The sequence below is a fragment of the Dunckerocampus dactyliophorus genome, chromosome 16 (genome assembly GCF_027744805.1).
Source record: "Dunckerocampus dactyliophorus isolate RoL2022-P2 chromosome 16, RoL_Ddac_1.1, whole genome shotgun sequence".
Classification (NCBI taxonomy): domain Eukaryota; kingdom Metazoa; phylum Chordata; class Actinopteri; order Syngnathiformes; family Syngnathidae; genus Dunckerocampus; species Dunckerocampus dactyliophorus.
The window spans coordinates 6,940,022-6,952,519 of NC_072834.1; the positions used below are offsets into that span (position 1 = coordinate 6,940,022).

The 12,498-nt window shown below is 40.9% G+C and overlaps 1 protein-coding gene across 5 annotated transcripts in view; it reads right to left on the reverse strand.

Moving 5' to 3' along the window:
* The window catches only part of ltbp3 (latent transforming growth factor beta binding protein 3), a 56,052-nt gene that overhangs the window by 18,721 nt on the left and 24,833 nt on the right, over nt 1-12,498 (reverse strand). For 4 of the 5 annotated variants that reach the window (XM_054754699.1, XM_054754697.1, XM_054754700.1 and 1 more), the window contains exons 2-11: nt 9,859-10,137; nt 9,338-9,501; nt 9,157-9,262; nt 6,400-6,486; nt 4,496-4,612; nt 4,272-4,427; nt 3,417-3,524; nt 3,323-3,336; nt 3,147-3,216; nt 2,098-2,175 (exon numbers count right to left, since the gene is read on the reverse strand). In XM_054754699.1, the coding sequence (XP_054610674.1) occupies nt 2,098-2,175; nt 3,147-3,216; nt 3,323-3,336; nt 3,417-3,524; nt 4,272-4,427; nt 4,496-4,612; nt 6,400-6,486; nt 9,157-9,262; nt 9,338-9,501; nt 9,859-10,137 (1,179 nt within the window). The remainder of the gene's footprint in view (nt 1-2,097; nt 2,176-3,146; nt 3,217-3,322; nt 3,337-3,416; nt 3,525-4,271; nt 4,428-4,495; nt 4,613-6,399; nt 6,487-9,156; nt 9,263-9,337; nt 9,502-9,858; nt 10,138-12,498) is intronic. The other variant, XM_054754698.1, reaches the window with a different exon arrangement.

Genomic DNA, 12,498 nt, shown 5'->3' on the forward strand with positions numbered 1-12,498 from the left:
CTCAGGTTTTCAAAATCTTCAAACTAAGCCTTTTGTCGAACTAAATAAAGCAACCAGTGAGTGTATACATGTCCAGTGTTTAAACTCCCCCTGTGGTTTTCATAATACGGCAGCCGACATACGACATACTGTACGTGAACTAATGAAGCACAAGCGGAACAAATAAAGCATAGACAGCAGGAAAGCCTGAAGAAGCATTCGTTTCAGGAAAGAGTGTGCAACACGCATGCGGCACGACTTTGCAGTTCAGGCAACACTTTCATTCTATGAAACATGGAGAATAGCAACAGGATCTGAAGGTTGGTTAATGTGTCATAGTGAAATGTATATGATAAACAGTGTTCAAATGCTTTAAGATTGAGCAGACAAAATGAACTCATGTGCTTGCTGATGCACAACAAGTGTACCATATTTCCTCATATAGTAGCTGGGGGCTGTTTATTTCCTTAACTGAAGAAGGGGAGAGGTGTCATTAGGGTCTTTAGAATAATATTTGACAATACCAACTGTTTTTTAAAAAAAATTATTATTATAGTGCTTGATTTTAATAATAGACTGGCTGGGCCAAAAGTAGGTATACACTTTAATTGTATTACATTTACACCAACAGTAATAACCAAGGCAGGCTAGGTGGAACTAATGTGAACTTAACATAACCACGGACGCGCGTACCATCTGAGAAATGGCTTGCTTGTTTCAGTAGGTGCTGCTGTTTTGATTCGCAACAGAGTTCATATTGGCTATGGGGACAACTGTGTGTGAACAGAAGCCGAGGTATTTCCAGCTACTATTAGTTTTTCATAAAGGAAAAACGTTTTAGGGGATGATGCGCCCGCCGACTAATTGGTATAAGGTAGGGCCTACTATTAGAGGAAATACAATAACACCTAAGGAACAATTAGATTGACATTTGTGAGACATGAACCCAGTGTTGTATTGTTGCATTTAAAGAAAAACTACACTTTTTGGGGGGAATTTTCCCTTATGTAAAACACAAGCACACGTCTTTCCCTTTTCTGTGCATTCTAAAGAGAGAAAAACAGTTGGCATGAGGGAGCTAACAACGCACCTCATGGGACACACCTATTTTGACTATAAAGCCCTCTAAAAAACCTCCAACAACGTTTTATCATTTTATATACAATTTCTGTGACCCTGCAGTTACAGGTACATTCATAATATGTAATACTTACAGTATTTTGCCATATTTTGATCCGTTTAAACATGACCGGAACGTCTTCCCTGGCCTCATTGATTTCACTCAGCCCGTTGATAAGAACTAATGCTACCTCCATCACCAATAGCAGCACAGAAAGCAACTACTAATCATGGCAGACTTTGTGAGAGCCGCCGCCGAATTGCCAAAGAATTGCTAGCGCTAACAAACCCTGCAGTGATAGAAACGTTTTTCCACCTACCCAAAATAAACTGGAAAAGGCGCCCCTGACCAGATGCACCAGACGGCGACTGTCCAACGAGTACGTCGAGTTGATTGTGACACATGGAGCACATAGCGCATGATATCACAACACAGTCCATCTAGCCGTGTACGAGCAAAACATGGAACATGGGCTAATACTTTACAGATAATTTGGTTGTCTAGTCATAGTTGTTCATGTTTGTTCTTGTTTCCTAGTCAGTACAGACTGGTGTCCTACCGCATTGTTTAGGAGTGGGCCCGTTACGTCTCAGTAGTGGCATGAGGCGCTGCATCACTATGCCAGACAAATAGTTCTTCCTGTTAGCTAACAATAACAGTGTTGCTGTAGCTTGGTTTATATACAGGTCAGTTACTGTATGTAAATAGAACATTATTGGCATTTTTTGGAGGGCTTTTTTTAAGATTTTATAGTCGAAATAGGGGTGTCCTGTTACATGCATTGTTAGCTCCCACAAGCTAGCTGTTTTTTTAGCTGTTTTTCTCTCTTTAGAACACGCAGAAAAGAGAAAGACATGTGTGGTCATGTTTCACATAAGGATTGTGGATGATGGGCCAAATTCCCAAAAAAGTGCAGTTTTCCTTAAAAGCCTGCAATTAAGTGCCTTTAAGGATGGTGGATATTGTTTCAGTCAGTCTGAGCTTTGCAGGGAACTTACGTGAGACTTTTGTTTGGGTCTCAAAGGGGTCATTGCCAGGGGTCATTCTGATGATTGTCGGAGGGGTGGGTTTGACAACTGCGGACCAAAAGAAGTATTGGTAATGGTTTAATTTATTTGAAACATGCATACAAATGACATTGGAATACATCACACAGTTCACAGTTTCTCACCTCAGGTCTCATCATGTCTTTGCCAACAATCACATCTTCAGTGGAATAAAAGTAACCTTAAATGTCAATTCATCCCTTTCATTGGTCATGTCAATGCGTTTCGAATTGTTTTAATGCGTGTAAAACTATAAAAACGTGTTTTGTGGTAACATTTTTGAAACTTGTGTCAGAAATGTGTTATTTAGCAAATAACTATAGAGTCAAACGCTAATGAAATCAATGACTTGCGGCGCAGCTGACTTCTGGTTCCTGTCTCCATGTAGTAATAAACTAATAGGCCATAAAAGGGACATTTTGTATAAAAATACACAGTTGGACTCCAGCAGTGTATTAATAACACAATAAGATTCTTTTCTATATTGTACGATAAACAGAAAATGTCTGAAAACCCAGGCATAATCTTGGCATACGAACATTTTCAACATTCACCGAAAAACATGCTGACCAGGGCAAGTTTCACAGCAACTATGATGCGTTCAAGGACCACCGAACAAAGTGCGGAATCTCAACGCTCGAAGAAAAAACACTATCGGTGAAGCATAAAGACATTAACATGTAAAAATTGTGGGCTTCTTTATTATCATTTCTATAAAATGTTAACCATTTAGGATGAGTGAGATGTATTTTCTGCGGAAAAAAATAAAAATAGGAATAAAAATATTATTTTCTCGACCAAACATCAGCAAATTGCTGAATGGTGAGCATGTGGGGATCCACTGTACACTACTGTCTAATAAAGTGTAAGTTCATAGTGCAATATCCTTGCACAATGCACACTATACAGATCACTGCACGCCAGTGTGGATTGGATGAATATGTTTTCTTGTCACTGGAAGTAGGGAGCGTTTTGTTGAAGTGTTAAACAGGGCACTTTACCAGGAACACGAGGACTGTGGGAACTGGTTGGGGCCTGCTGCACAGCGGTTGTTGTCTCTGGTGGCCTCTGCTGGTTTAAAGAGACCATCAGAACTTGTAAAAAAAAAAAAAAAAAAAAAAAAAAAAAAAAAAGTCTTGCAATAGAGTCTTGCAATTAAAAACAGAAATAATCTTACCGGCCACTTTGTTTCTGAAAGGAGGGGGAAAATAAAGACAGATTAGAATTGAGATTTTGCAGTGAGTTAGTTGACAAAGTGTGGTGGTACTCACCTTCCTTGTCTGGGTTCCAGGGGTAAGGCATGGGAGGGATGGCCACAGTTTCAGTTATATTTTGGAGAACACAGCCTTTGCCTGCAGGGCAGATCTTACTAAAGGCCACTGGGTGTTCACAAAGAGAGAAATGAATTGGTACTTTACACGTCACTCGGTTACAGGCTCATGTTATGCAATGAAATGCAGCCAGCAGAAATTTAGCAAGGCAATTTCATACTTTTCATGTGATTTTAAATAGATTATGTAATGCGCAAACGAAATGTGTAGAAATCACCACATGCACTATTCATTCTTGCTCTACTCTTGAAAGAACTGGACTAATTTAATAATAAAAACTGGCTACAATTTCCTGTCTCCATGATACACAACAACATTAGGTGAAAAAGCACAATGTGGTGCGCTATTCAGCGCACACTATTAAAATAGCTTTATTAGTTTGCAGCTGCACATTAAGAGAGGTGTTTTTTGGGGATATCCCGTGGGCTAACGATCCTCTGTATTTTGAAGATCAGATAATATTGGCTTCCGCCACGTGATCGGGCCGATCCGGTCGCCGTATAGCGTTCGTAGCTCTGGGCCACACTCCAACATGCTAGGTGCGATAATGCGCCTCAAAGCTAGTTGCCACTCGACTCCCGTCACCCGCAAGAAGAGGAAAGGCAACACCACAATGCAGACAGGATCAGGATCAGATCGGTAAGACTATATTTTAAATATCGGATTGGAAGCCATAAAACTGTGGATGGGGACATCCCTAGTGTTTTTAATATTTTGCTCTGATGAGGTAGATAAAATACTCAAGTATGATGCAGTCCAGTTGTACCCCACTACAAACAACATCATATCACTCACCTGTACCCTCCTGTGGACAGCGCTCACAGTTACGCCCCCATGCTTTGCCCACTGTGCAGCAGCACATCTCCTTGGTGAGATGACTGGGCAGGGCATGCTCGCACCCTCTGACATCGGACACCATCAGAAAGCACTGGGCCAACTCGGCAGGAGACTCTAGCGAAGACCACAAAACTTTTATTCTGAGGACTGATTTTGGAATGTATGTATCAGTACGAACATACCGATGCATCGATTCCTCTCCAGTACAAAGCCAGGCTTGCAGGAACATTTGAAGCTTCCCAGTGTGTTCAAACAGTCTCCATTCTGACAGATACCCTGCATGGAGCACTCGTTGATATCTTCAAGGGAATGTAGCGGGGGAGCAAAAACATGGAAATGTTATTTTTGATACACTGGAGGGTCTGTTTTCTATTCACAGGCGAGAGATGAGGGTGCTTCGGTCTATAGAAGCTGCAAATTCAGTTGGCACAGTGCAGTGAAACCTCTAAACTTCAGCCTCTGATTTGCTGGGATTTTCCATAAGAAATCATAGAAATACATACAGTGTTATGCTCAAACTGTTGTCACCATAAAACTTCACAGGCACTTTTTTTAAGTGACAGCAAAAATAAATTAGCCCCTGTTACTGGTTAAAAATGGAAAAAATCTAAAGCTTAAAGCCACGGTGAGCCATGTTGACGCATTAGTGATGAGCGATATCAGATTTTTTGATTTGATACGATACCAATTACTTTTTTTAAAAATCCAAATAAAACACATCACAAGCACTGGCCATACTTTAATGTGTATTAAGAACTTTAATGTGTATTTTTCATAACATTAGTCATAATAAATTACAATATTTTATTTGTACACAATGTAACCACTGCCATTAAGGGACAAAGATGTCCACTGTAAAAATCATAATAATAATAATAATTCATAGCTTTTGATCAACTTCAGCCTTGATTAAAAAGGTTATCAATCAAATATCTAGTATTCATGATCAAAACTTAAATTGATTAAAATATTTATGTATAATAAAAGTAGGTTGCACAGTATAAAAATACAGTAAAACCATGCTCAAAATATCACAATTTGTTTAATACTACAGTAGTTAGTCTATTAACACATTAACATGTGTTGCTGTTGTGCTAGTTGACTCCAGTATGGGGTCACCACTCTTCTGGTCAGTGGTCACATGACATGACATGACACTCTTAATGCATGACATAATCATCCAGCTTACGTATTTGTTCATACAATGCGCACAGAGCAATGAACAACTTCATGCTCAGTCTCTTTCCTGCTCTCTGCACTGTGCAGGCTCTGTGAGGCATTCGGGCACACTCGAAAGTGTGAGTGTCAGGCGCTAATTGGTTTACATTTTTATTCACGCACTCCCTATGACAATTGGCATACCCCACTTTGGACACCTAAGCCTTAAAAGATTCGGAAGTGACGCATGCTCTTTTGTTAGTTAGAGTAATCGATACTCATTCGATACTCGTGTAAGTATCGATTTATCGACCACACTAGTACGCATCTCGTCCTCACCCCATTCTTAGTTGTCACACAAGTGTAAACGTAAGTTAACCACTGTACAAGAAAACACTCAACAATGACAATGGATACGGTGATGCTGGAGGCTTGGGGTAAAAATAGGAGGACTACTGCTAATGCTCACACTTTCACGTAATTTTATTGTTTTAATGGACCATTTTGACACAGTCAAAGTAAATAGAAGGACAGACACAATTAGCGGGATTACACAAAAACTAGGGCGTCCAAAGCGGTGCCTGAGGACTATTTAGGGCCCGCAGTTTGTCTTTTTTATTGGCCTGCAGCAAATTGTACAAAAAATAAACACCAAAAAACATCAAAAGTTGAAAAAAGTGAGTTAAATTAGTGTACGCTAAGGTAAGCTGAAGTCTCGCATCAAGTCGTGCATGATGGTGGTTTGAAGGCCCGAGTCTCATGCAACATGTTGCACAAATTTTGTTTGAATTCCAAATCATACAACATCGGGGTTGTTCTACTTTCGAGGTTCCACTGTACATTAACAATTCAAATCATAAAAATGAGCCTGCAATGGAGCTGTGAGCAATGTCTTGTCCATAAAAATCATATAAATCCAGCTTGTTACCTTGACAGTGTGTGCTGTTGAATCTTTTATAACCCTGTGGACAGGTTGAGCCCAAATCTTCTACAATGGTCTGCTTGACTGAAGCATCTGAGGAAACAGTAAAACACACATGGGTAAGCTGAGCATGGGCCTGCAATAATACACCTAACAACACCTCTAACTGACTAATTAGCACCTCTCACTTTAATATGTATACTTACAGAGCATAAAAACGCACTGCTTTGCACCAAGAAACCAATTACCGTAAGTTTATTTCCCAAAATAATCAAATTGCTGCAATAAAATTTGAGTTTCTAATTCAATTTTAAATGGTGAAGCACTTTAAAAAAACAAAACAAGGTTCCTTTTAGTGCCAGTGTGTATTTTTAGCAGCACTGCCTGAGAAATTGCAGCTGTCAAAGCTAGTGAAAGATTTTTGGGCAGATTGTACAGCTAAAGAAATGACTCCCCTCCCCGATAACTTTTTATGATGTCTTCTGCGGAGTAAATCCAGTTTCACAATGCAGTCAACACATCTTTAATATGTCTCAGACAATGCAATAGTTTTGCTCTTACTTGAAATGAATTTGACTTTCCATCCCGGATGACTTTTTATGCAAAACAAGGCAGTAAAAACATTTATAGTTTTACAAAACAGCTGTGGGTTGACTCGGCTGGAATATTTTGAATATAAACTAAAGAAAAAAAGAGCGTAATAAACAAAAATGGACATGAATGTAACAAAGCAGGCAGGAATCAGGGCTGAAGTCTAAATTCTAACCAGACATATAGTATTGGATTTTGTCAAAGGGCTGCATTGTGCGACTCAGAGAGCTGGGATAATAGTTGAGTGGAAAACATGTACGGAGCCAAGAGTTTCTTGAAATTCAACCTCTCTGCCGATGTGATGACAGTCCTGCACCGGGAAGACCAATAGGAACATATCGATGCAGAAGAGGCTTATTTTCCACATTCTCCTCTTCTGTCTCACTGTCTGAGCACAAGTCCTGTAATTGCTTCCGCTTTCTCCTCCCTTACTTTCATGTACTGAGCTATCAAGAAGCTTGTTTGAATCTAGGCCCATATTTCAAAATTGGAAGGTGTAAACCATCGGAGATGTGAGACATTTTTTGGCTGGATAAACAATAATTTGTTGCCAGGAACACACAAGATGCTGTGAAGGATGACTTTAGGTCAAGGCTGGGGAAACGTCTTTGCTTGTGGGCCACATTGGGTTAAAAAAAAACTTTGCATACCATCCCATTCATCCATTTTCTATACCGCTTCTCCTCGTTAGGGTCGCGGGGGTATGCCTGCGCCTATCCCAGCTGACTTCGGGCGACAGGCAGTGTACACCCTGGACTGGTCGCCAGCCAATATAGACAAACAACCATTCACACTCACTAACTAACCACTAGTCCACCGTGCGGCCCTGTATATATATATATATATATATATATATATATATATATATATATATATATATATATATATATATATACAGTCAAACCTGTCTTAGCAGCCACCTTTATAGAAGGGCCACTTGCCTATAGCAGCCACTGAAAAATCCCCCCCAGCAAATTTACATGTTATAGACCCTGTGTATAGCAGTCACCTGTCCAACGCAGCCAGCAGCCACCCATTTTGTCTCCCTTGGTCAATATCTGACTGCATATAGCAGCCAAATTACCAACTCAAGTAGAAGCTTCATGCATGAAAAAGTTTTGTTTTTCAATCAATGAAGGCGTCGTGTGTAGACTTTAATTACTGTGTCCTAGCTCAGTCACAATCATTCACAAGATCCACACAAACTGTCAGTTGTTCCACATAAAAAAGCCGTCTTCTTTTGAGCTTGCAATTTCCTGGTCAAACATGTAACTTTAAGAGCATTTGCACCAAAACATTACCGCAAAGTAGGCTGGGAACAGGAGGTGCTCCCAGCGACGCTACAATAAAAAAAAAACATATGCTAGCATGCATGCGGCAGCGGGAGCAAAACTGAGTTTGGTTGTACTTAACTGAAGTATTTTATCAGTTATCAGTTATTATTTAGCCTCTAGCTTCCTTTTAGTAAGTAAAAACCTTGGCTATGATTGCACTACATTGTCATGTAGACCTACAAAGTACACTTGGAAGAACAAGAGCTGAATAAATGTATTGCAACTGATGTGAAACTGATGAGGGGTAGGATTAAAAAAGCTTTGCTTCTTCCTACTCCGTTTTGGACATGCAAAATTGTGAATTGTACTATGTGATGTGCTACTGTTTGACTCATGCATGTTCAGGATTAAAACCATGAACCATGATAATAACAAGCCTAGTAGTGCTGTATAACTTTTATCAGCAGCCCGCAGTGCCATCTACTGGTCAACATTATTATTATTATTTTTTTCCCTTTTTTTTCTTTTTTTTCCTCTACTGGTCAACATTCAAACTGGACGCCAACCTGTCTATAGAGGCCACCTGTCTATAGCGGCCACTTTTGCAGACTCCCTCTAGTGGCCGCTATAGACAAGTTTGACTGTATATATATATAACATTTTTAACATTTTTGAGTGTACTACAAAGGGATATGTGTGAAACCACCACAATTATACTTGGGATTTTTAAGACCTTGTACAAGAGAGATGGAAAAAGATGGAAAAAGTTAATATATTCATTCATTTTCTACTGCATATGCTGCTCAGGGTCATGTGTGAGCTGGAGCCTATCGCAGATGACATAGGATGTGAGGAAAGGTACACTCTGGAGCGGTCGCCAGGTCTTAGAAATACTTACTTGGCAGTTTGGGGCATGGGTAACACTTGTTTTGTCCCCACGAGTTGCCCACGCTGCCGCAGCAATCCTCTTGGTTGGTCAGAACAGGAAGTGGGGTGCTGTTGCACTACAGTAGTGAGACATAACATGAGAAAACGCTTGAGGCGAGAGGAGGTATCGTCATCTCTGTGACTAAACTCACGGCTTGTTTGGGGGTGGTCTCCTGGAAGCAACGTCCCTTGGGCTTGTGTCGCGCGGGCGTGGGCCGCGGACTCGTCTTCTGGGGAGGTTTGCTGTCTGCTTGGCTGACAGGCTGGATGACCACAGATGTGTCTGGCGTGTGGTGAACACGCACGTTTATCTTCACTAAAAACAGAGGAATGGCATTGAAGGAGGTATAATTAATACATACTGGCCACAACATTAGGTACACCTGCACAATGTAAGACAAAGGTGTTAGCATATTTTGATAACTTTGTTTAAATACATGAGAGGGACAATATATACAGTATTATAATACATGCGCCATGTATAATATATATTATGTATATATAATCATATATATTTTATTTCTATAATAATAGATATTCTATATAAGAGTATACTATAATAAATATGATGCAGTGCTGTTGTACATCACTGCAACCACTATACAATACTAAACATTTTCTTAAATTAATGCCTCAAAAGAGAGCATTATTATGATAGGCAAAGGACCAGTACCTTCAGAAGAGTGGTGGCCTGGCTGTGCCAGTGGTATGGAGAAAACAGAGTGGGTCTGAGTCAACTGGGTGCGTCCCATGCTGGATTGCTCCAGAAGTTTCTGGCTGTCGGGCTTTAAAGAAACGGGGTAGACAGGCTGCTTGTTGCCTCGCGCCGCTTGAACTCGCTGCGTGTGTCGCAGAGGAAATTGGCACAGTCGGCCCGTAAAACCCGGCGGGCAAAGGCAATGTTTCCTGGAGCTGCACACGCCGCCATTCATGCAGGTGAGGGGACACACAACTGTGGAAACACAGGAGGAGACATTTTATTCATCAACACTACACTACTGTATCAATGAAGTGGCTGGTGGGTGACAACATTGAAAAAAAAGATGCTTTGCAACGCCATTTTCAGTATACGTCGCACATGGATAAAGAAGAAAAAACATTCCTTTTCAGGCCCAGCAGATTCTTCCCTCTAGGAAGGGGAAACTGGTGATGTCATTGATGTGTTTAACAGTCATAATCTGGGAATCCTCTCCCAGTCTATGTACGGGAAGGAGAACTTCATTACTTGGCCAGCATTCGCTGCAATTTGATAAAGTACTGTATAATTTCCATTTTGTACATATGCACCATTGTCTTGGGAACTCTCAGGTAAGAAAACAACATGGCAGTTTAATTTGTACTCATCGTGACCCCTCTATATATGTATTAAACTAATTGGATTTATAGAAAAAAAAATACAAAAGAGGAGGGAGAGCGCCCACATGGAAGCGATTAGAGGCGGACCGCCAGCTAGTCTGGGCTGCGCCAAAATTACGGGCCTGAATCACTTTACACCCAGCGGGGACATCCTCAAAAAGTAAAAGACAAAAGGCAAAAACTATGAAAGGCCCTTCACAGAAACAGCAAGCTAGCACAGTGAAAATGTCCATGCTATTCACAAACATGCAAACAATGCAAACATCACTATGTCCATTCACAAAGACACATACTGTAAACCTCAGTCTGTCCATTCACATACACAGATAATTTAAACAGTTGTATGCCCATTCACATAGATACAATACCTAACAGAAACAGGTAATACCATACATCAGTCAGTCCATTCATATACACAGCTAATGTAACCCTTAGTCTGTCCATTTACACATATGCACGCACACACAGACACACAATGTGTATGTAAGCCTCCATATGTCCATTCACATACAAACATCATGTGAACACATATGCAACTTAAACACCAGCCCATCCATTTATATGCACGTATAATGTAAGCCTCCCTCTGTCAGTTCACATACACACAGAATGAAAACTGTTGTATGTCCATTCACATACTGTCCATACATGATACAAACATTGGTTTGTCTACTCACAGACAAACTCTCAGCGGTATATCTGTATGACATCAGTCAGTTCATTCACATACAAACATAATGTAAGCCTCAATCTGTTGGGTCTTACACACGCATATAATGAAGAATGTTGTATGTCCAGTCACATACTGCAGCCTACAGTACATGCATGATACAAACATTGGTTTGTCTATTCACATACAAACATTATGTGACTCTCAGCCTCCGTCTGTCAGGTGTCACACACACACACACATATCGTTGTACTGTTTGTCCATTCACATACACACAATCTAAGTGGTCACATGGGCAGCTAGCAGTGAGTGTGCTAGACAGTTGGGTTTTTCAGTTGTCTTGTGTAATCTGTACGGGTTCTAACATTGCCATTGGAAGAGAAATTGGCCTTTTAAAAAAAGACGGGAAGTGCGAGTACTACCATTTTCCCCGGTACAGTTTGTTGCCTACCAAACGTTTTCGTATAAAAGAGCCACTGCACTGGATGTTTTGCCTCGCTAACGTAGAGTGACGGTGCATAAACTCCATGCAGGCAGCGACTTGCAGCACGGAGGAGATCGGGCCCGACAGGAAGTAGGTACGCAGCACACATTCAATAGTGTTTACCAGACCTCCTCTGACATCACAACTTGGCCATGGCTTCACTTTTCATCAGAATTGGGAAGAGCAGGAAACTGGAAAAGATGTGGGGGATGAAAATTACGATAACAGACGCAGTCGTGCAAGCCAAAGAGCCAACCTTTTCTTTTGCCTCCAAATGTTACACAATGACACGCAATCCCACGCAAAGCCACAGAGGCTGGATCAGGGAGTGTGGAGGCTGAGGCCCAGTCTCACTAGTGGAGGGAGCAGAACAAGAGGGAGGAGTACTCTGAGGTCGCACAGTCAATGCCACACTAATGAAACCCAAAGGGAGTTTGGGGAGTTATATTGCAGTTTTGGGGTAGTATTTCTGAAGTCTCGGTGAAAGGGGGTGGGGTTCGTGTGAATGGAGCTATCTGAGGCTGCCACCCCCGAAGAAGGGAAACTTCCATTTTTGTTTCACTCCTTCAGACTGAGCTCAATTCAACATCAGTCCATTTACAGTAACGTAAGGCTTAATCTGTCCATTCACATACACACACATGAACCTCAGTCTGTCCATTCACATACAAACATATAAACCTCAGCCTGTCCAAGTATATATGTTCATTCACATACAAAGATCATGTGATCCTCAGCCTGTCTATTCACATACGAATAAACATTAGCCCGTCAGTTTGAAAACTACAACTACAATATTTGAG